The sequence below is a fragment of the Pseudorca crassidens genome, chromosome 5, assembly GCF_039906515.1.
Source record: "Pseudorca crassidens isolate mPseCra1 chromosome 5, mPseCra1.hap1, whole genome shotgun sequence".
NCBI lineage: Eukaryota > Metazoa > Chordata > Mammalia > Artiodactyla > Delphinidae > Pseudorca > Pseudorca crassidens.
Genome location: NC_090300.1, coordinates 30,451,437 through 30,477,111, shown reverse-complemented (window position 1 = coordinate 30,477,111; position 25,675 = coordinate 30,451,437). Strand labels below are relative to the sequence as shown.

General features: G+C 35.9%; 1 protein-coding gene across 1 annotated transcript in view; it reads left to right on the top strand.

Moving 5' to 3' along the window:
• SLC25A36 (solute carrier family 25 member 36) overlaps positions 1–25,675 on the top strand; it is a 39,628-nt gene that overhangs the window by 1,415 nt on the left and 12,538 nt on the right. The window contains exons 2-4 of the mRNA XM_067737655.1: positions 15,831–15,995; positions 20,003–20,080; positions 22,170–22,270. Of these exons, the coding sequence (XP_067593756.1) occupies positions 15,831–15,995; positions 20,003–20,080; positions 22,170–22,270 (344 nt within the window). The remainder of the gene's footprint in view (positions 1–15,830; positions 15,996–20,002; positions 20,081–22,169; positions 22,271–25,675) is intronic.

Below are 25,675 nucleotides of genomic sequence, written 5' to 3'. Positions count from 1 at the left end.
AAATACTTTTCATTTAATACTGTTCGTTTAATTCGTGAGACACGGTTTAGGCAGGGTTTGCTTTCTATATTTCTGATACGTAAGAATAATCTTGGCAAATTAAATAATTTTTTAAAAACGATTAGCCATGTAGATGTTCTTGTAAAGATGTGCAAATAATTGGGTTCCCTCCTATAATTAGATCATAAGGTAATTTTTGAAAGTTAGGATACCACGCATCTACTTCTGGCCACTATTTTGGGTGAAAAATGGACACGCTTTTTGATTTTAATTCATCTTCATCTGTAAAATGAAGAAGTTGTACTAAGTGATCTCTAAGGCCCTATTCTAGGTCCTAACATTTTTATTGCTCTGCATTCAAGATTCAGATGTCAAGTTTTGTTTAAAATTTACTTGAAATGTTAGCTTGATTGCACTGACTTCCCAGTTTGGATTAGGATCATCAGCCACGTTGTTGTTACTAATGCCTGTCAAGGCCCTTATGGTTAGCGTTTTCTTTAAAAACAGAAATGGGGCATTTTTGCAGCATCTAAACCCAAATAGATTTAGGAGCGCCTCTACCCCCCAAAAAAGAACCTAGCATATGCAGGTTTTTTAGAGTATTAAATGAAGTACTTGTTTATAGGTCCTGACACAAGATAGGTACTCAGCCTTATAAATTTTCTTCTTTTGCATCCCATTTCGATTTCATGTTTATATGTGGTCTCATAAGTCATTTCAGTAAAACTTGACTTACCTTTTTTAGAGAAACAGTAGAACTAGGAAGGATGGTAAAGGTCATCTGGTTTTGCCCCTTCAAAATATGGGAAAATACCAAGGTATAAAAAATTTACCCAACATTAAACAGCTTTTCATACATGTAAAATGAGAGTTAAAATAATCTCTGAAGAACCTCCCAGCTCTATATTAAATGAAATCATTTAGAATAGATTTCTGTATGAAATTTCTGTAGAATATTTTGGAAGTCTGTATGCTAAGCATTATGGAAATGCAAACTGAATTGTGGGTAACATTGTTCTTAATTGAAGATGTCTAGTATATCTCAAAGTTGCATATTTAGGCAATCATTTTTTGGACGTTCTTCATAGAAAACTAGATTTCATTTTTTTATCATGATAGAATTATGTAAATTAGGAGTTAGGAAACTTATTTTTTACTTTAATAATAACAAGATAGAGAAAAAGCGAGAGATCTTTTTATTAGCCGTTGTGCAATAACCAATAACCTTTCACAGTGGCATTTAATCTTTAGACAAAAATTGTCTTAAGGTGGAGCCTTTGGATTGTTTTCCTGATGGTTATAATCGTATTTATTCAAATATGTGTTTATCAAGATCTCAGATTTCTAGTAGCCTTATAGATGTATTATTAAATCAGGAAAACTTGAAACAGACTAGCACTGGACCTTGGGTCTGGGTGACCGACTCACATGCATAACTCGTGCTTTCTTTAACACACCCTTTGGTCCCATTATGTTTTTGTCAGGGTTAATATTCAGAGTTTGTAAGGTCATCGGTTAGGTTGATTGAGTTACGGAGGCTACTCACAACTGCCCCAAAAGGGTGTAAATATGATTTAATTTTAGCTATGCTTTTAATAACACTATATGTTTGTGTATGAAGACAAAAGCAGTATGTTTTTAAATTCTTTTATAGATCTCCATTGTTTAGTTGTGTGTCAGCTGCGTATGTCCACCAAGAGGCAGTTTGGGTTTTTTTCCATTTGAGAGAGAGATTGCCTCAAATGAGAGGAATAAACCTTCAACATTTAAGTGGATGAATTTCCTTCCTTTGTAGCTCCTGTGACAGCTAGAGCTTAATACATATAGTTAGTAATTTCAGATTATCTAAGAAATGGTTTATTTTTATATCCTGGAATTAATCAATCCATTCATTTATCAAATCATTTATTTTTCATTTATTCAGGAAGAAACTCCATTTGGGTGTCAGATAATGTTGATTCTGTAGAAATTTTGTCATAATATTTGTTAAATTACTTGCACCTGTTTCCTTGTAAAATCAGGGCAGAAGTAAACTACTTAAAAGTATAATGTGGTTTATTTACACTTTGTCTACATTTTTTATTAGCCTTATTTCCATAATTTTTATAACCTTTTTCTTTTTTTTCTTTTTAAAAATACATTTTAATTCTTACTAATAGATTGCAAGACTAAGGTAATTTGCTTATCCTGATGTATTCTCAAACTTATTTTCCTGTAAGGGGTTTAGTGTAGTATAGCATTGTGGGTCAGGGACGCCTGGGAGTTTCCAAGACCTTTTTGGTGGTCTGAGACATTAAAGCTCTTCTCATAAAAATACTAACACATTATTTGCCTTTTCACTGTGTTGACATTTGGACTGATGGTGCAAAAACAATGACTGGTGAAGCTGCTGTTACCTTAGCATACATCAAGGCAGCATCACCAGACTGTGCTAGTAGTCACTAGCACTTGCAATTTAAAAACACAGGGTCTCTTAATAATGTTCTTGAAGCAGTAAAAATTAATGTTTTAAATCTTGACTCTTGGGATTTCCCTGGTGGTCCTGTGGTTAAGACTCCACGCTTCCACTTCAGGCAACGTGGGTTCAATCCCTGGTCAAGGAACTAAGATCCCACATGCCACATGGCACGGCCCCAAAACAAAAAATCTTGACTCTTGAGTACACATCTTCATTTCATATTCTGTTTGGCAAATGGGAAACATGAGTAAAGCATTTCTACAATTGTTTCATCCTCAAGCTGAACTAGCCTCTTTTTTCATGAGAACCAGTCTTAAAAGAACAATTGATAGAGAGACTATGACAATTCAGACTTGAATATTTGTCAGATATTTTCTCAAAAAATGAAAGAAGTGGGCCTGTTGGTTCAAGAAAAACCACAACAAATGATAACATTTGTTGCCATATGATAAAATTTGAGTTTTCAAGCAAAAATTAGAATTTTTGAAATCTTTTTATTTTTATCGTTTATTTATTTATTTATGGCTGCGTTGGGTCTTCGTTGCTGCATGCAGGCTTTCTCTAGTTTCAGTGAGCGAGGGCTACTCTTCATTGTGGTGCGCGGGATTCTCATTGCTGTGGCTTCTCCTGTTGCTGAGCATGGGCTCTAGGCACATGGGCTTCAGTAGTTGTGGCTCGCGGGCTCTAGAGCGCAGGCTCAGTAGTTGTGGCGCACGGCTTAGTTGCTCTGCAGCATGTGGGATCTTCCGGGACCAGGGCTCAAACCCATGTCCCCTGCATTGGCAGGCGGATTCTTAACCACTGCACCACCAGGGAAGTCCCTTGAAATCTTGAATAGATAGAAAATGTAATTTTTAAAATATTGTATCACAAAACGTATCTACACTTGGAAGACCTGTGTAATCCAGTGAACCAATATTTTTCAAATAACCAATGCATGATGTTATAAAGTAGTGCATAGGTAAAAGATTCAGAATGTAAAATAAAGCAATGGATTTTAATGTAACAATATGAGAAGTTTATTGGTATAGTTCAGATTCCATATTGCAGCTAATTTCAAGAGCCTACCACATGCCCAGTTTTACTGTAATATTGAAAGATATCCACAGTTATCTGAAAGGGGGCGTTGAATTGTTACACTAAAAGATTTCAGTGCCATGGTTGGGGAAAAAGTGGAGTAGGATAAAGGGGAATAATGGGGGTGCACTGTAGTTCTAAGTAGGAGGATAGTGGAGTCTTTGAGAAGGTGACTTTTGAACGAAGACCTGGAGAGGAGAGAGTTAACTATTCAGAGGGAACAGGCAGTGAAAAGATCCTAAGTAGGGTAGGAGCACTGAAATGAGGCAAGTATAGCCAGAGTAGTAGGCTATTGTTAGGCCATTGAAGATCTTTGGCTTTTCTGAAATGGGAAGAGTCATTGCAGGAGTTTTAAAGCCAAATTCTGGTCGTACCATGCTTAGAATAGACTGTACATAGGGCAGGGCCAGAAGTAGGGAAATGATTTGGCTACTGGAGTAATCAAAGTGAGAGGTAACGGTTCTTCAGAGAAGGTTGTAATGTACTGTATGTGGTGTGTGAAGAAAAGTCAAGAATAACTCCAAGGTTTTTAGTTTAGGCACCTAGAGGGAGGGAATTGCTGTTAACTGAGATGGGAAGGAAGGTTGTGGATGGAATAAGGTTGGGGGAAGATCAGTATGTAGTTCCATTTAAGACGAAAATTTGAGAAGTAGAGAAGCAAAAAGCCAGTTGTTTAGGTGGCTGGTTGTATTAGGTAACTCCAGGAAGGAGCTCTGGACTAGAGATAACACATTTAATAGTTAGTGGAACATAGATGATGACATGAGCCTAGACGAGGTCAGTAAGTGAGTGAATATAGAGCAGAAGAGAGGAAATTTCAGCAAAAGAGATCAGAAGCAGAGCAGGAACCAGCAAAGTAGACTTAAAAAGTGCCCAAGAAAATGTGTTCTGAAAGTCAAGTGAAGAAACAAATATACAGTATTTAGGAAGGACATGTTATTGTCCATTAAGATGAGGTCTGAGAGCTATTAATTATTGAATTTAACAATTGTGGAGACCTTTGGTTACCTTGATCAGCAGTTTCCAAGGCAGAGCAGGGGTAGGGAAATCTGATGGGAGCAGGAGAGAAATTAGAGACAGTAAATAGGATTTTGAGATTTGTTACAAAGGGGGATCAAAGAAACAAAACAGTAATTTGGGTGGGCGGTGTTACTTTTACTAAAACTACCACATACCCTCAGCATATTTTGCTTCTGTAGTGAATTTTAGTCTTGATATCATTGTTTTTCCTTACGTTGAAAACTATACATCCACATCTTGGGCTGTATCATAATGGCTTACTTCTGTGTTTCCATGTTTATCAAAGTTGTTGGTTAACATTTTCTTTTTTTTTTTCAGTTTATCAGTGTTTTGATTTTGCTTTAGTATTTCAAATAAGCCTAGCTTGTTAATTTTTTTCCTGCATGAGAAACACTACATGTACCCCCCCAGCCAAATACCATTATTTTCAACCACTCTCATATCTGACTTTTCAACCACTCTCATATCTGACTTTTCATAAGTTAGTCTGTCGAGTATGTAGAATATGTCCTTCATTCTTCAAGAACTTGTTTCTTGCCTGAACATTAAAGCTTCAGAAGAAATAACCTCTACAAATATACTATCAGAAAAACAATCTTTAGTAAGACTTTCTAAATGATTTTTATGGAATTTCAGACACAGGCTACATGTTTTGAGATTGCAACTCTATAGCTAACATTTTTTTTTAATTTTTTAAAATATTTATCTAATTTTGGCTGTGTCGTGTCTTAGTTGCAGCAGGAGGGCTCTTCGTTGCTGCACGCGGGCTTCTCTCTTAATTGTGGTGCCCAGTCTCCAGAGCATGTGGGCTCAGTAGTTGTAGCACGCAGCTTAGTTGGCCCATGGCATGTGAGACCTTAGTTCCCTGACCAGGGATTGAACCCTTGTCCCCTGCATTGGAAGGCGGATTCTTAACCACTGGACCACTAGGGAAGTCCCTATAGCTAACATTTTAATGAATCTCTTTCTTAGTGGTATTTCTTAATATGACTAATGCCCTAATTAGGAAATTACAGGGGAGTGTTACCTGCAGCAGAAAAATGACAAAATATTTTAACCTATTCACTTTGCTTTACAAAGCTAGACACTGCAGTTGTCTGACAAAATAGTTTTGTTTAATGTTAACAGAAATATATTTCTAAAGTACCTGCATATACATATATATGTGTGTATATACGTACATACACATACACACAAATATTGTGGACCCAATCAGAATAGATTTTGTCCATTTATAAATTAACCTTGCCTATTCAGAACAAGTGTCCTGATCCATACATGCTCAAAAGGTCAGAATCAAAGATATATGTGTAACAGCCACAGTCTTAGAATCCCATTTCTTTTCCTTGACCCATCCTTTCCTTAGCAGAAACCTGGGGCACCTTAAATTCCTCCATAGGTGTGGCTAGTTAAGTTCTTTAAAGCCAGGGGAACTGAATCTAGTGGTTCAGGCCCTTGGGGCTATCCTGCTGATCAGGTTTTGCATCTGCACTGACCTAGGGATTTATGACTCTTGGCATCATGGCTGAACTGATCTGCTTGTTACTAATATTTACTTAGTGAACAATTTCTTCTTCCCCTTCCCTATCTTCCCCCAACCTCCCACATTTCTGATTCTTGTGTTGCTGTAACTTGGGTGAGGGAGAGTATCTTAGGGCCCTCAGAGTCCTTTCTCTTTCTTAAAGATGTTTTCCCAGATTGTTTCGTTTTGTTTTTTTTTAACCAGTTTCTTGGTTCCATTGTGCCTAGCTTCAAAAACAAAATTTTTTTTTCCATTCTAAGCAGCTTTTAGCCATTGCTTTACTCAAGGGATCCATAGCCCTTGAGTAGTTAGAACCCCTGGCATGTCAAAAAATTTTATCTTCATTATATACAGTAAACAAGTAGAAGCCACACTTGAAAGTTCTGACACATTTACTCCCAAATTACCATAGGCTAAAAATGTGTCTACATTCCAGTAAATTCCTGGGGTGACTTGATTTACTTATTGTATAATTTCTCAAACATCGTGAAAATAGAATAGTTTTAAATGTCTTGTAAAGGTGTTTCGTGATAACCATGTTAAACAATTCTTAAATATTCTCTAAAATCAATGCATAGTTACATGATAACCTGACTCTCACCAAGCAACCTTGGCCTCATATCTTTAAAAGGTATGACATTTGCCTTTGAAACTTTAAAATTGGCATTGATCCAAATAGTTTTACGAAGAACACATAGTTGAGATTTTCTAATGTGGATATACCAAGGGTATAGGGGCATTTTACAGTTTTATTTGATTCATAACCTTAGAAACCCCCTTTCTAGATTTTTTTTTTTTTTAAATTTTTGGCTGCATTGAGTCTTCATTGCTATGTGTGGGCTTTCTCTAGTTGTGGCGAGCGGGGGCTACTCTTAGTTGCGGTGCACGGGCTTCTCATTGCAGTGGCTTCTCTTGTTGTGGAGCACGGGCTCTAGGCACATGGGCTTCAGTAGTTGTGGCACGCAGGCTCAGTAGTTGTGGCTCGCGGGCTCAGTAGTTGTGGCTCACCGGCTTAGTTGCTCCACGGCATGTGGGATCTTCCCAGGCCAGGGCTCGAACCCATGTCCCCTGCATTGGCAGGCGGATTCTTAACCACTGCGCCACCAGGGAAGTCCCCTTTCTAGATTTTTGATATTACAGAATAACACATTTATATGGTCTTCTGCTATCAAACTTGGCTGTTCTCTCCTTGGAATTCTTTGCTAATTGAAGCATTTAAAGCAAATGAATGAGAGACTTTGAATTGTAACTTCTTCTATTAACAGTAAAGCATCCAACTTAATACTTTCGTTAGTAGCAAATTACATTGGTGACACCTTGCAATTGATCTTGACACATTGGCCACATCACTGGATCAGAAGGGACTCAGGACCAGCTAGAAGGCTAGAAATAAAATGAGGCCCTGCTTTAAGGCACTTGCAGTGTGGCTTGTGAGGGGAAATATAAGAGGAAGTTTAGAATGTAGAACGAGTGAGACTTGAGGATAGTCGGATATCAGAAGGCCTCTTTATCCTTTAATCTCCCTTCGAACTGATGATTGTTAGCCTCCAATACCGCAGGAGCATGCTTGGTGTGTTAAACTCTAATAATTAGAATTAGAGCAGAGGCCAGTATGTTTGGAACAGAGTGAGTGAGAAGGTGGATAGTAGATGAGATCAGGAGGAATCAGGGAAGATCAGATTGTGTTAGATCTTGTAGGCCATTGTGAGGACTTTGACTTTTATTCTGAATGACATAGGAAGTCTTTGGAAAGTTTTGAGCAGAGGAGTGACTTAATCTGACAAGATTTTAATACAGTCACTCTTATGTATTGAAGATACATTGGAGGGAGTGGGGTAAGGGTAGAAGAAGAGAGACACTAATTAGGAGGTTAGTCCAGTAACTTCGACAAAATATTGTGGCTTAGACCAGGGTGAAAATGGTGAGAGGTGGTCAAGATTCTGGATTTATTTTGGAGTTCTGAGTCAGAGACACTGGCGCAAATACATCATTTTTTCATGGAGTCCATTGGGTCCCAGAAACATCAACCACATTCTCCAGTTAAAAACCCGTGCTGTTTTTAAAGGATACTTACTGCTAAAATTATGATTAAACATTTATTTAAAAATAAAGAAGTTTATACGTATAGTTTCAAAAAAAGCTGCTGAAATAAAAACCGTTTCCCTGCCCCCTTCCCCCATGTCTCCTTACCAGCGGGAACTTCTTATTTTATCTGCTTAATAGTTAGGTTTGGCATAGAATTCTAGAATAAGTAATCTTCTGCAGTTGTTGAGTAGTGTGATGCTATTATGACTTTTCCTGTGTTTGCGACCTTTTGTTCTTTCTAGAAATTCATGAGATCTTTGTCTCCAGTATAATGAAAGATTGCAATATTGTAACTTGATGTGGGTTTTTTGCATCCATTGTACCCGCTAAACCTGAGCTCACAGTTTGAGTTCGTGTGCTTCAGAAAATTAGCCTTCTGCCCTGGAATACAGTTTTACCCATGGTGGGGAGGAAGAGAATACCACCTGGGTATCCTAGCTTTGCTACATTACCCATCAGCCAGTCCTTCTGTTTTAAATTCTTAGCCTTACCTCCATCTTGAGTACTTGGTGCACTTAGTCATTAGGCCTGTTGTAAGGAGTTCAGCAGGGCAAAACTGTTTGCTTCTCTTTGGTATTTGTTTCTGCAAGCCTTTCTTCCTCTTTGCCAAGGCAGTTAATCCTTCCCATTTGATTCATTGCTTGAAATCGTGTTAATTTCTCCTCTTTGTCCTTGTGGCATTTTCCTTTAGACAGTGAGTTTTGACATGGTGAAGAGATAAATCTAATGTAATTAATCCTGCTTTCATACATAGAGATTTTTAAATGTTTATTGACAGCAGTAGTTTTGTTCTCTACATCAATTATGATGATTTCAGTGTACAAAATAATTACTTTAAAATGACTAAGATAAAAAGCAGCATGAGAAACACTGGAGTGTCACTCCTGTACTACATACCTATTGCATTTTATAATGTAAAACTGCTTCAGGACAGTGTAAGTGCTTGTGTATACACCCACTTACACCGCCCTCACCCCGCAGCTCTGTACAGTTTAGATCGTCATGTATTTTATTTATTGAAGTGTTTTTTTTAGGAATCATAGTATATATGTCTGTCGTCTGCCATAAAGTATTTGTAATAGTTCTGTTAAAAAATTTAGTTGCTGGGCTTCCCTGGTGGTGCAGTTGTTGAGAGTCTGCCTGCCGATGCAGGGGATACAGGTTCGTGCCCCAGTCCGGGAAGATCCCACATGCCGCGGAGCGGCTGGGCCCGTGAGCCATGGCCACTGAGCCTGCGCGTCCGGAGCCTGTGCTCCGCAACGGGAGAGACCGTAACAGTGAGAGGCCCGCGTACTGCCAAAAAAAAAAAATTTAAAAATTTAGTGGCTATAATCAGTAATAGATGCTGACAACTTCAGTAGCTAATGCTTATTGAGTACTTTCTATGTGTCATGTCATGGGTTATATCGTTATCGTATATTATCCTTACAACAAGCCTGTGAGGCATAGATACTGTTCTTCCCTGGTAGGTTGGTTGGTTGTTTTCTTTGTGTAATGTGTTTATTCTCTCGGAACCAGGAATGACTGAGTATGATATAGGTAGTCATTCCTGTGAATGTGCTAACTTTGCTTTTTGCTTTTGTTTATTTTAATTATGCAAGTAATTCATGTTCATTGTGAAAACCAAGGACATATTCTTTAGGTTTTACAGAATATAAATTTGCATGTTTATTACAAATTTGGGGTCTATTGGGGTTTATGTTCAATAAGCTTATGTAAATATATTAAACAGCTTTCAAAAAGCTAGGCAAATTTGAATTAAAAACAAATATGAGTTACTATAAATAAATCACTACTGTAGTGTGAATACAGTGTGGTCTACCATGTAGGCTCTCTTGAGTTCTGTAGTATATACTAAAGTGTATACTGTGATGATTCATATCTCTTACTATGTAGCCTCAACAATTAACATAAATAAACTATGGCTTCTGTTTTTAAGATTCTCCTTGGGCCTTGTATATAATTAGGGGGGTTTTTTGTTGTTGTTTTTTTAAGAAGATGTTGAGGGTAGGAGTTTATTTATTTATTTTTGCTGGGTCTACTTTTCTGTGCGAGGGCTTTCTCTAGTTGTGGCAAGCGGCAGCCACTCTTCATCGCGGTGTGTGGGCCTCTCACTATCGCGGCCTCTCGTTGCGGAGCACAGGCTCAGTAGTTGTGGCTCACGGACCTAGTTGCTCCGCGGCATGTGGGATCTTCCCAGACCAGGGCTCGAACCCATGTCTCCTGCATTAGCAGGCAGATTCTCAACCACTGCGCCACCAGGGAAGCCCTATAATTAGGTTTTTAAGCCTATTTCATAGCTGCTTAAAAATATCAGTTTCTTATTCATTGAGTGTAGAACTCTCCCTTGGCCTGCTTAATTTTGTTTCAGATCTTTTATGGCCCTACTATTTGTCTAATTGACGCTTGATTTCTGAAAATATAATCATGGTTTTGATCTTTTCTTTGGGAGGATTAAATTTTTTAATTTCCTATTTAAAGTCATAAATGGAATTTTTGAGAAATACTAATTTTTTGGTTTCCCAGTACATAAAAAGGTTTGCTTATACTATACTGTAGTCTATTAAGTGTTCAATAGCATTATGTCTAAAAAAAACAACGTATATACCTTAATTTAAAAATACAGATGACCTGGGGACTTCCCTGGTGGCGCAGTGGTTAAGAATCCGCCTGCCAATGCAGGGGACACAGGTTCGATCCCTGGTCCGGGAAGATCCCACGTGCCGCGAAGCAACTAAGCCCGTGTGCCACAACTACTGAGCCCGAGCACCACAACTACTGAAGCCCGTGTGCCTAGAGCCCGTCCTCCGCAATAAGAGAAGCCACCGCAGTGAGAAGCCCGCACACCACAACACGGGTTTGAACTGCACAGGTTCACTTATAGGCAGATTTTTTTCAGTGAATGCATACCATAGGACTACACAACCCATGGTTGGTTGAATCCACAAATGTGGAGCCACGGATACAGGAGGGCTGACTATATAGTTATACGTGGATTTTTGACTGTACAGAGGATCGGCACCCCTAACACCCAGGTTATTCAAGGATCAAATGTACTTGATTGCTGGGAATTCCCTGGCTGTCCAGTGGTTAGAACTCCGCGCTTCCACTGCAGGGGGCATGGGTTTGATCCCTGGTTGGGGAACTAAGATCCTGCAAGCCGCGAAGCGCTGCCAATAAAATAAAATTTAAAAAACCCAAATGTATTGATACTTGATTGCTAAAAAATGCTAACCATCTAACAACACAGCTGCCACAGACCTTCAATTTATTAAAAAACGCAATACTTGTGGGACACAATAAAATGATGTATGCCTATACTATAATCAAAACATAGGACATTTCTGTTACCCCAGGAATTTCTCCATGCCCTTTGCGGTCAGTTATTCCCACCTCAGCTGCCTCTTGGTGACCACTGATCTTACTTCTGTTCTAGTTTTTTTGCCTTTTACAGAATGTCATAAAAATGAAAATGTTACAAAATGAAAGCCTTTTGTGCTGTTTTTTTTCAGTTAGCATAATGTTTTTGAGATTCATCCAGGTTGCTGCTTTTTATTACAGAGCAGTAGTCCATTGTATGAATAGACCACAGTCTGTTTATCCTTCATCAGTTGATGGACATTTTGGTTGTTTCCAGTTTTTGGCTATTAAGAGTAAAGCTGCTGTAAACGTTCATGGACAGGTCTTTGTGTGGACATATACAGGCATAGCACGTTTTATTGCACTTTGCTTTATTGTATTTTGAAGATAATGCCTTTTTTTAAAAAAAAACAAAGGTTTGTGGCAACCCTGTGTTGAGCAAGTCTATCAGAACCATTTTCCCAACAGCATTTTTATTTCTTTGCTCATACCCTTTTTCTGTCCTATCACATTTTCCCACGATTTTCCATTCTTCATCAAACCTAGCATAAAAATGCTCAGTTTTAGCCACTTCTTAGGGTCTTCATTTTCTTATAAAGTTTTACACATAAAACTTAAATAAATTGTATGCTTTTCTCTCTTTTTAAATTGAAGTATAGTTGATTTACAGTGTTGTATTTCTTGTGTTCGGCAAAGTGATTGTTATTTTTATATATATACTTTTCAGATTCTTTCCCATTACAGTTTATTACAAGATATTGAATATAGTTTCCTGTGCTGTACAGTAGGACCTTGTTGTTTATTTTATATATACTGGTTTGTATCTGCTAATGCCAAACTCTAATTTATCCCTCACTCTCCCTTTCCCCTTTGGTAACCATAAGTTTATTTGTAAGTTCATTTGTAGCATTTTTTTAGATTCCACATAGAAGTGATATCATATATTTGTCTTTTTGTCTGACTTCCTTCACTTAGTATGATAATCTCTAGGTCCATCCAGCGTTGCTGCAGATGGCATTATTTCATTTTTTTTTTCATGGCTGAGTAACATTCCATTGTGTATATAATACCACATCTTCTTTATCCATTCATCTGTTTATGGACATTTAGGTTGCTTCCATGTCTTAGCTATTGTAAATAGTGCTGCTATGAACATTGGGTGCATGTATCTTTTTGAATTAGAGTTTTCTCCAGATACATGCCCAAGAGTGGGATTGCTAGATCATATGGTAACTCTATTTTTAGTTTTTTAAGAATCTCCATACTGTTCTCCATAGTGGCTGCACCAATTTACATACAACGTAGGAGGATTCCCTTTTCTCCACACCCTCTCCAGCATGTATTATTTGTAGACTTTTTGATGATAGCCATTCTGACTGGTGTAAGGTGATACCTCATGGTAATTTTGATTTGCATTTCTCTGATAAGTAGTGATGTTGAGCTTCTTTTCATGTGCCTGTTGGCCCTCTGTATGTCTTCTTTGGAGAAATGTCTGTTTAGGTCTTTTGCCCATTTTTTGATTAGGTTGTTTTTTTTTGATATCGAGTTGTATGAGCTATTTGTACATTTTGGAAATTAATACCTTGTCAGTTGCATCATGTGCAAATATTTTCTCCCATTTCTGTAGGTTGTCTTTTTTTTTTTTTTTTTTTTGCCGTATGCGGGCCTCTCACTGTTGTGGCCCCTCCCGTCGCAGAGCGCAGGCTCAGCGGCCATGGCTCACGGACCCAGCCGCTCCGCGGCATGTGGGATCTTCCCGGACCGGGGCATGAACCCGTGTCCCCTGCATCGGCAGGCGGACGGACTCTAAACCACTGCGCCACCAGGGAAGCCCTGTAGGTTGTCTTTTCGTTTTGTTTATGGTTTCCTTCACTGTGCAAAAGCTTATAAATTTGTTGTTTATAGAATGGATAAACAACAAGGTCCTACTCTTATAGTACAGGAACTGTATTCAATATCCTGTGATAAACCATAATGGAAAAGAATATGAAAAAGAATGTAAATATATATGTATGACTGAATCACTTTGCTGTACAGTAAAAATTAACACAACATTGTAAATCAACTATATGTCAATAAAATAAATTTTAAAAAGAAACTCATCTGTTTTTTCAAAGCAAAAAACTTACAAGTTTGATCAGCATTTTTAAAAATTAAGATGTACTTTTTTTAGACATAATGCTATTATTGCACACTTAATATACTACAGTATAGTGTAAACATAACTTTTATATGCACTAAAAAAGCAAAAAATTCATGTGACTCAATTTATTGTGGTAGTCACTGTATTGGGATGGTCTGGAATTGAATCTACAATCTCTCTAGGTATGCCTGTATGTGTTGATTTTTCCCAGGTCAACACCTTAGGAGTGGGATTGCAGGGATGTACAGCAGTAATATGTTTAACTTTGTAAGAAACCACCAGACTTTTTCTCAAACTGTGACTTTTTTTTTTTCTCCAAAATCTACCATTTTGTGGGAATTCCCTGGCGGTCCAGTGGTTAGGACTCTGCACTTTCACTGCTGGACCGGGGTTCAATACCTGGTTAGGGAACTAAGATCCTGCAAGCCACACAGTGTGGCCCCCCCAGAAAAAAAAATCTACCATTTTGCATTCCCACCAGCAGTGTTTGAGGTTTCTAGTTGTTCTGTATCAACACTTGTTATTGTCAGTCTTTTTAATTTTATCCATTAGTAAGATGTGCAGTGTACCTCATTGAGGTTTTAATTAGCATTTTCCTGATGAAAAATGATTTTGAAAAATCTTTGTTTATTTGTATCCATATATCTTTGTTGAAGTATCTGTTCGTCTTTTTTTAGTTTTTATTTTTGAGTTTTGTTTCTGAATATAAGCACTTACAAGATAAGTGTTTTGCAAATAGTTCTCTCAGACTGTGGTTTGTTTTTTTCATTTTCTTAACAGTTTCTTTCAGAGTGTGGAAATTTTAAACTTTGGTGAAGTCCAGTTTATCAGTTTTTTTCTTTTATGATTCATGTGTTTGCTTTTTGTTGTTCAATCTAAGAAATATGTGCCTAACCCAAAGTCAAAAAGATTTTTCTCCAAATGTTTCCTTCTAGAAGTTTTGTATAGTCCATTTTGAGTTACTTTTTAAAATATGATATGAGGTAAGAATCAAGTTTCATTTTACATGTGGATGTTCTCTGTTTTTCATTTGTTGTGTTAATTTTTCACTTTTATTGCATAAAGTTTGTTTCAGTTTTATTTTCTTGATGGCATGTACTGTTAAATTAATATGAAATACTCTTATTAATGATTTCTTGTCCTAACTTTTTTTGGAATGGTATTGTTTTCATGCCTGCTTTCCTTTTATTATATCTTTTGTATATACACAATTTTTAAATTCTATACGTAGAATTGTTTAGTATCTTTCTGTGGTGGGCTGTTTTTCTTCTTGCTCTAATGCCTGTTTTGGAGGTCCAGGTTACTTCTGACTCAGTCTGCTTTTCTCTTTCAATGCAGTAAGAGGTCTCTTGAGTGATTTTCCTCTGGTTAGAAAACAGTTCTCAGAACTCCATTGAGTAGCTATTAATGCTTTAAGAGAAAATTATTTTCCAGTCTTGCATTTAAAAAGAATAAATTACTCAGCCTGTCTCTTATATACTTTCAAAAAGTTTAAATAATATCCTTTAAGAGCTTTTATTTTGTTGTTGTTTTGGTGATCAGTCCTTATATTTAAATTGGATTCTTCTAGCTAAGCCTACCTACTTTGCACAGATTCCCACATGGTGGGCCTAACATACAGATTTTGAGACTCAAATTCCGTATTTATTTGTAGGTGAAATGCCTCTGAGTATTTGGATATTTAAAATAAGGGGACATGTATGATTATCCATCAGTGGTTTATTTCATATTGCTCTCAAGACCATTTCTTGAATTTTGAAAGATAAGATAGGAGTTTGAGAAATAGGATATACTTCAAATAATGGTCTAGGTTTCAACACAAGTAATATCTGGGCAAGGAGTACCAAATAAAGCCCTAGAACAGTGTTTAAAAGCTATGATGTGACGTACCAGTAAATTTCAGTAGTAACACCCACTGTTTGGAATCTTCAGCTAATTATTCTTGCTAGGTAGATATTAAGTTCAGTTACTTTTAACTACTAAAGGTGTTTGTATACAGTCAAATAAGTGAAACATTTAAAAAATTATTTAGTCTTCTAAAATCAAAAATCGTAAATTTTAGTACCTTCACAAAGCCCCAGTTGTTCATTTGTTTCATAGCTCTGCGCATGTGTACTAATTTGTGAATTAAGTAGATAAGTTTTGTTCTTTGCATTTTTTTGTAGATGTGGTGGTACGGTGGGAGCTATTCTGACATGTCCACTGGAAGTTGTAAAAACACGGCTGCAGTCATCTTCTGTGACACTTTATATCTCTGAAGTTCAGCTGAACACCATGGCTGGAGCCAGTGTCAATCGAGTAGTGTCTCCTGGACCTCTCCATTGTCTAAAGTGAGAGCACAGTATTCATGAATTTTTGTCGGCTTTACCTTAATGATGCCCATGTTTGTTTATTTATATTCTGCCATATTTAAAAAGGTTTTTACAAACTTAATGACAGAATTACTCCCATAAATTCAGTAGAAACAATAATCCCTAATGGAGAGGAACAGTAAGTTGGATAATATGTACGTTGGATAAAATGTAATATTATTTCCAAATCATGTGTATTTGGAGTATTTTTCTACATTTATCCAGTGGATTTATTTTCTCAAGACATTATAGGTATTTTGTTTAAATAAATTCATTTATTTTTGAAATGTGATCATGTTAAATGCTAACTCTTTATGTGTATTTTTAATTTTCAAAGTGCTCACACAAGTAAGTACATCCAATTAATGTCAGTCTGATTTTTATATGACCTAAATATAACTAAGGTTTAAAGCAGAGTTCTACTGATTTTAAAATGTACTTCAGTGATCGGCATTTCTTAATGGTTTGAAAAAGATGTGTTTTTACATTTTACCATACTTCATTGTGTTACAAATTAGATTTGAAATTTCAAAACTATTGAAATTGAGTTTTATATGTTTAAACTTAGATATGTAACTGAATGCCCTGGGTGTCTGTCTTATCAGCTCAGTTGGGACATAATCTATTTGAGCTTAGTTCAGTAGTGTTTATTTTGTAGTAGCAAGTAAACTCATACTGTGTGTTTTTCACTACCAAAAGATTTCATCACTCTTTTCTTTTTTCAAATTTACTTAAGTACATGAGTAGGTAGAATAAAATTGTTAACAATTTGGGGTTAAAATGCCATTGTTGTAGATATATACTTCTATCTGCTTAATAATAGAGTATTTTAATATCATGATTTTGACAGTTATTACCGAATGTAATGCTCCTCTTCTTAAAATTCTTCCTTTGACCTTTGTGACAATACTATATTTTTTAAATTCTATTTTTCAGTGGTTTTGCCTTCTCTGACTTTCCTCAGAGGAACTGTAGGAATCCCTCTGGGCTCTGTTTTAATTTCTCATTTAAGAGTCAGTTTAATATTTCACCTGTCATCGGTGTCCAGATGGCTTCCGACTCTGCATTCTCTTGCCTTAAACTCTCGTGACTCTTATTCCCATTTTTTCCCTATTTTGGGGCTCTGTCCTAATCAATCTGTTTCATGGTTTCTTCCTTTGGTTTTTAATTTCCCAACATCTCTTGAGAGATAATTTACATACCATAAAATTCACCCATTTAAAGTGTACAATTCAATTGTTTTTAGTATATTCAGAGTTGTTCAAACCATCACCATACTCTAAATTTAGAACATATTCATCACCACCACAAAAAGAAGCCCTTTCCTGTTAGCAGTCACTCCTGTTTTCTCCTCTTCCTCTCCCCCTAGCCCTAGGCAACAACTACTAATCTACTTTCTGTCATTATAGATTTGCATATTCAGGACACTTTACATAAATGAAATTATATAGTATGTGGTCTTTTACTGGTTTCTTTCATTTAGTGTGTTTTCAAGGTTCATCTACGTTGTAACAAATATTTTTTTGTTGCCAAATATTCCATTGTATAGGTACGTACCACATTTTATTTATCCACCCATTGGTTGATGAACATTTGCATTGTCTCCCCTTTTGGAGTATTACGAGTAATGCCATTATAGGAACACATGTTTTATTTTTCTGGGGGATATACTGGTAGTGGAATTGCTGGGTTGTATGGTAACTATATTTAACACTTTAGGGAACTGCCAAACTGTTTTCCAAAGCGGATACATCATTTTACATTCCCACCACCAATGAATGAGATTTCCAGTTCCTTGCCAAAAAATAAAATAAAGTGTAAAATAAAATTCCTCACCAACCTTTGTTTTACTCCATCTGTCTTTCTGATTATAGCCATCCTAGTGGCTATGAAGTGTTTCATGGCTTCTTAACCTGGAACTTTAGGAATTCCCCCCAGGCTTTGTCAATTTCTTAGGGGCTCTTGGATGAGCTTCAAGAGGTCTGTAAATTAGGTGAAATTGTATGCAAAATTGTGAGTGTTTGCAAATGTGTTTTTTTTTAAAGGACACTTACCTTTTACTTCTCAAAGGGATTATTAACAGAAAGGGCTAGCAAACATGGAAATTTTCAAAATGTGCTCTACAGTTTGTCATTCTTAATTCTGCTTCTGTCTAATCTAGTTTTATCAAAAGTGCTTCTGGGGACTTCCCTGGTGGTCCTCTGCACTCCCAATGCAGGGGGCCTGGGTTTGATCCCTGGTCAGGGAACTAGATCCCACATGCATGCTGCAGTGAAGATCCTGTGTGCTGCAACTAACACCTGGCACAGCCAAATAAATTTTCTTTCTTTCTTTCTTTCTTTTTTAAGTGCTTCTGTATCACCTGTGTCAGTCATCTGGTGGCATGGTAAAAATGTAGATTGCTGGGCACTGTCCTGTACCTACTGAATTAAGAATACTTTGAGGGTGGGATCTAAGAAATTTGCATTTTGAACAAATGCTCCAGTAATAATGATAATAGTAAGAGTTATCAAGTGCTTACTGTGAGCCAGGTACTCTTTTAAGCTCTTTTTTTTTTTTAATTTATTTATTTTTGGCTGCGTTGGGTCTTCGTTGCTGCATGCGGGCTTTCTCTAGTTGCGACGAGCAGGGGCTACTCTTCATTGCCGTGCGCAGGCTTCTCATTGCGATGGCTTGTTGCGGAGCACGGGCTCTGGGCACATGGGCTTCAGTAGTTGTGGTGCTCGGGCTCAGTAATTGTGGCCCACGGGTTCTAGAGCGCAGGCTCAGTAGTTGTGGTGCGCGGTCTTAGTTGCTCCATGGCATGTGGGATCTTCCCGGACCAGGGCTCAAACCCATGTCGCCTGCATTGGCAGGCGGAGTCTTAACCACTGTGCCGCCAGGGAAGTCTTAAGCTGTTTTTTTTAATTAACTTATTTATTCCTTATAGTAACCACCACCCTACCTGCCCCCTTCCCCCAAAAGTACTGTTTTTCTCTGTTTACTGCTGATGAAAATAAGGATAAAAGTCATTACTTACCAAAATTGAGCTCTTTATATTGGGAAGTCAGGCCCCACAGTTCAGGCCCTTAATTAACCATTCTGCTCAGCTGCCTTTCAAGAGATCATTCTTAAGTGTACAGGTGCTTCAGAACCACTGGCGCAGTCTGTTAAGTCTGAATTAAAATACCTACTCTTCCTCAATCTTTCTTTCTTACTCCAAAACTTCATTTAGTAACTCACCTTCAGAAAGCCTTCCATGACTTGGACATGACTCTGTTCCTTTTCCTACTGGGCATATATATCTAGCTTGTATAGTATTTGCTTATTGATATGGTCTGTTAAATTATTTATTTCAATATAATTCTTTTTTCCACGACTGGATAGCAAACTTCTCAGTGGCAGGGGCCTTACCCTCTTTTCTGTCTCCTTACTCTGCTTAGTCTTTATACAGTACCTATTCAATATAGTAAATGTTAACTAAGTAGAGGAAGGAATAGTAGCAGACTAACCATTTTAGTACCCTAAAGGATGTTAGGGTGATAAATTTTGCCATGGCATTTCACTGGAATGGTTGGATAAGATAATGCTGCAGTATGAGGGAGTTGTCCAATATCAAGGAAAGGACCTCAAATACTAGGAGGGAACTACATTTCTAATTGGGAATTGAATTTGCTGGTAAAGGTAGTAAAATGGAGGAGATTGAAGATAAGAGTAGCATGATCATATGAAAATAAATGTAGAAATCTATATTGATAATTATGTCTTGAAAACTTTTAGGAAAGAATCTGAAAGGAGTTCTTTTTATTATTGCTACTAAATCTGTTATCAATCATTATTAATTTATACCTTGTCAAGAAAAACAGATTTTTGTAAGTGAGCAACACTGACAAGAGTATAACATATTATAGTGCCAACATGGGGAATTTAGACTCTACATTTGCTATATAAATAAAGTACCACACTTTGAAGGACATTTCTTTCTAAATAATATTTTTCTCTTTCAGGGTGATCTTGGAAAAAGAAGGGCCTCGTTCCCTGTTTAGAGGATTAGGCCCCAATTTAGTGGGGGTGGCCCCTTCCAGGTAAAAAAAATACATTTAAGTTAATCAAATTGTGGTAGTCTTTCTTGTTTCAAGCTTCATGAGGGGGGATCCTGAAAAGAAATCAAGATAAAGCACTATGGTATAACAAATGGGTATCAGTAGCCATCTAAAAGGATAGGCAGTTTGTACCGTGTGCAGGTGCAGAGGACCTCTTAGTGAGATCACTGTGAAGCAGTTTTTGCATCAAAAAACCAAGAAGGCCTTAATATGATGAAAGGCCAAAAGGCCTTTCTCTATGATTTCTTTTTATCTTAGATTGACTTCTTCCATGATAGAACACTGCAGAGTTCACATGATAGAACACTGCAGAGTTCACATTCAGAGTGAAAATGTGTACCCAGCTCTCTGTATTCAAACAGTGTAGTAGATCCATATCTTATTTATTGGGTTTCAACTTTTTATGGGCTCTTTCTTTTTTAAAAATGATCCAAAATTTCATTCTTACTGTAAAGACTAAAAAAAGTGTAGTGTAAAGCTTGACATATTACCTTAAACCCACCACCTCTCACCGTGTGCACCTTTCCACAGTTACTCCTCTTCCCTCCCCATACATAACCACCATTGATAAGCAGTTGGTTATAGTCTTCCATTAATTTTTCTGGCTTATGCACATAAAATGCATAATATGTAGACTTATTATTATTTACGTAAATTGAATCATGTTTCACCAAATTTGTTTTGAAGCTTTCTCCATGAAAATAAGTGAAGCTTTTAAAAATTGTATAGTATGACTGATCCCTTATTGATAACCCTTTAGATTTATTTCCAGATTTTTGCTGTTAAAAACAATGGTTTTGTGAACATAGCTGTACCTTTATCCTTGAGTATTTAAGCAAGTATTTTTCTTTAGGATAGTTACCGAAAAGTAGAATTTCTGGATAAAAGGGCGTATGAACATTTAAACTTAGTGAACATTGCTCAATTGCCTTCTGAAAAGGCATGCCATCTTTTTATTCTCAGATAGGGAATTAGTTGCTCTTTATCCACATTTTACCAGGGTTGGCTACTATCCGTGTCTTTTAATACTTGTCAAATAGACTAAACATGATTTTTCACTGTTTTTTTAAAAATATACATTTGTTTTATTTTGTTGCTTTCATGTCCTCCTTCTTGTAATTATTTATCATTTGTATCTCCTGTGAATTACCTATGTATATTCCTTGCCCATTTTCTCATTAGGATGCTTTCTTTTCTTATTCATTTCTAGTAATGCATTATTTATTCCCCTTGCTAATTTGGTATCATTCAATGTATCCTTTTTTTTTTTTCTTTTTCGTGAAGTAGAATGTTTCATTTTCAGTCATATTAACTTCCTTTTTTTCTTAAGCACATTAAAAAAGCACAGCAGTGATACTCTCCCCATTTTTACTTGTTTGTTTACTCTTCCCCTTATTGGACAGATAATCAGGATTGTTGGGCAATAGCAGGATATTTGATACAGCAAGCAACTCATGCCTGGAAAGCTCAACAGTGAGGAGGTAGTTGGGATGCATGAAGTCACAGTCAATGAGTTAACAGGGAAAATATTTACAAATTTAATGGGATGTTTACAAATGTTAGGAAACAAGATCTGACCTGATGGGACTGATTTCTTTTGCAATTGTTCTTTTAAAGGGTGCTGTGAACTACTCTTTGTGTAGTATAGATTGGTATATAGCACAGTATCTCAAAATTGTTTAACATATACTTTGATCACTTGAGTCAGTTCTACCTTCCTCTCTTCAAAAAAACATAAAGTACTCATATCACGTTTACTTAACTCAGTGTATTTAACTTAGCCTTATTAACATTACACAGGCCTGCCAAAGTCTTATACTTTTTCAGTTAGTTGCTGTCGGATTATTGGGGTAGGACTATCTGAGGATGCTTTATCTTTAATGAGTTGATACAAAAAGTACTTCATGGTCTTCATGAAGAAATATGTATGTGATGTTACATGAGAATGTAAATAAAAACTAAGGCATTATGTTTTTAGATTTCTGGAATAATAAAGATCAATTTATATGTCTTTTAAATCTTAAATCTTAAATCAACATGCTTATTGACAAAATTTAAATCTTTATTTTAGAGCAATATACTTTGCTGCTTATTCAAACTGCAAGGAAAAGTTGAATGGTTTATTTGATCCTGATTCTACCCAGGTACACATGATTTCAGCTGCAATGGCAGGTATGAATATATGATATTAAAAGACAAAAAATTTTCTGACACCTAGAGACTTAATATTGAATTTTAATGAATTTAACCTTGTAAAGTTAAGGCAGTTAATGTGCTTTTCATTGATTAGCATCTGTAAACATGATTTTTACATTTATTAGTATACAATAAATTTGATTAGGTGGTATATGTAAAATCTTGTCAGTTGGCATTTTGGTATTTAGGAGTTTGTGATAGCATGCAGGTAATATAATATTTACATTGTTTTGTGTAGTACACTGAATATTTAGTGATCACTTTTAACAGTTTTAAGAATCCAACCATAATTACACTTACAAGTTACAGAGCTGTAATTTACTCTTTTCTCCTCAATTTCTGTTAGTGCCTTTTCCCTTTTTGCTGCATGTTTTGGCTTCTGTCTGAAATGTGCCGGCAGTTCTTGGTAAAGTATTCATTTTGTCCTGTGCTCAAATGCTGAAATTTTTGTGAGTGATATATTATTGATAATTCAGAGTTATTGCAACGTATGTATTGAAAAATATGTTTATCATTCCACATAAATCGCACTAAGATAACACTCAAAATGTAGGTACCAGATATGTGTACATGCTTGCTCTAGAAATGTTTCCAGGAACTCTTCTATCATCATCGATGAGACTATATGATTCTGAATTAAAACAACTAGTCGTGGGCCTCTGCACTGCCTTAAAGATAAACTGGAAGATTGGTTTGACTAGTGTGGTTCTGGAATCATTTGCTGCCCTGCATGTTAGACAAAGCCATGACCTTTGGTTCTCATTAGAAAAATTCTGTATAGTTTTCTGAGATTTGTTCTATATTTAACCATGTCTCATATTTCCAAAATATGTTGTGACTTTATAAAGCAAATTATAACTACTTTTGTCAACTGTTGATCAGTATATTGAGTTTCAATTAGATGCTTAATAATGAGTGCCTTAAACTGTTAACCATTTTCTGTTTAGAAATAAATTGGATCAATTTCAACCACATACTTAATGAACTAAGAGTAAGTTTGAAATACTAATTTCTGAAAGGTCAATAGCCATATAATAAATAGCATGTACCTTAAAAATTATTTTCATGGCTTTTTATATTTAGTAATTGTTGACTGACTCATTGAAGTTTTAAAGCTGGAAGGTAAAGCTTTAAAGATCAAGGTGGTGAAATACTCTTTACCAATGAAGAGAGATCTTGGGCAAGTTAGATAATTTATGTGAATCTCCATTACCTTATTCTTGTAATGAGTGGGTTGCTCTACATAGGTTTATGTTCTGAGAATAGTTCTTTAATACCACAGAGATCATCTAGTTACAACTAGAATTTTTTTTAATGTACTTTTACAGATGTTGAATACAACTAGATATGATTTTTCCCTCTATAAATTTGAGTGTAAAGTTAGTGGCTAATTTCAAACTACATAACCACTGTATTAGGGTCTTTAAGAATATATTTCTGGATTACCAGTGTTCATGTTTTTGTTTCTTAACCCCAGAAAATTGTAAAGAAATGTTAATCTTTCTTTTTTGAAAGAATTGATGCCAAGAAAGTAGGTAAGCAATTATTTTAAGTTGAGGATAGTTATATATTCAGTATTACAAATTTAGAGTTTCAGAATATCTTAATTCCCACTGGAAAATCTTTTTTCATTGGCATATCTAATCAGAATTTATTACTATATTTGTATCACATTGCAGAGAATTTCAGTGGAATTGCCATTTTCTACTTTTTTTCTCAAATGTGTACAAATGTTAACTCATAGTTTTCAGTTTTTATTTATACATTGATACTATTTCCCAACTTGAATTTCTTGAATTTTGGTAAATTGATAGTCTTATACTTGTTCAGAGAGTCTTGCGCTATTCATTTATTGTGTAATTTGAAAATACTTCTTCCATTTGTTTGCAGTTAGATTTTTCTGGGAACTATGCCTTCAGAGCTTCCTTGCACTATTCATGAGCAATAACATTTAGCTTTGCAGTTTTTATACATAGCTACATGGTTGGTGAAACTGAATGGTCCCATGCAGACTTAAGGTAGCCTTTTGCTCCTTTCATTCTTGTAAGAGTCTAGACCAGACTGCATTGGTTTTTCTTCAGGATAATTTTTAGAGATCTTCAAAATGTGAATTGGGGATGCAAAGTGCTTAGAGGCAGTCATGTGAAAACTTGTTTTTTAACTGGCTGTTCAAAAAAAAATGCTAACCTTGTCACTTTATCGTCAAAAATGCACTAAAATACACCATTAATGATAGTGTCTGCAAGATTTTGCCACATCAAGTAGCACATGCATTAAGCTTTAGTAACATACCTTGTACGTAGTTTTTATTCCAAGTAACCTGAATTCAGTTGCATTTTGTATTTTATTAATATGAACTTGAGTGTTTTAGATACTAAACCTTTTTAATTAAAAGGACAGTTTGTTTAAAGGCCATCTTGTTTTCTTTTGTTTTAGTACTTCAAGGGAATAGTATAAGAATTTGTAAACCTCTAAATTTGAGCTATGAATTTTCATACATTGAAAAATTTTTTTCCAGTTGTGAGGCTATTTAATCGAATCAAGTAATGGTGACTCTGTTTTACCTGCCTTCCCCCCACCCCCTCCCCGTATGACATTTGCCAGACTAAGTGTGTCTTAGCTATTGAGGGTATTTATTTTCTTGAGAGTTTCTGTGTGTATTTGTTAAAATGAATTTGCGTATCCCTCTGTATACACCTGGACACAGGCGTGTATACAAAAAAATATAGTATTACATTTCTTCTTTATAGTAACTCCCAATTTTCAAAAGTTTTTATCTGGGTTGTATATACTTTTCTGTACAACGGTACAGATTTAAAAGAATTCTGATTTTTATTGGATTATATATTCACACAGTGATTGCTTAACTTTTTCAATACCAACAATGTAATTGTTTAACATTTACTACATACCTAGTGGGTTTTATTTGCTTATAGCATTCACTATTATTTTTCAGGATACATTTTCTATTTGACTTATTATTAAAGGTTAAATTTTTACTCATTAAGTAGAAATTTTGTCTTGCATTATAAAATATTCTTTTAAATAATTTGTCCATGGCAGTTTATTTAGCCAAATGGATGGCTAGACGTTTTGTGTGTTTGTATGTAAACATTCTTCCTGTTTTTTTATTTTGTAGAGCACAAGAAACTGAATACAAAATAATCCAAAATATTTCATAAAAATGGATGTGCAATATTACTGATCATAGTGCAAAAGGTGAAAGGTACTATTGTAGCCACCTATACTTTATTTTTTTAAAAAAATTACAGTTACAAAATGAAGTTACTTGAATTTTCTATTTTTGTTTTATTTATTGATTTATTGATTTTAATTTTAATTCTTTTGGCCATGCTGCGCAGCTTGCAGGATCTTAGTTCC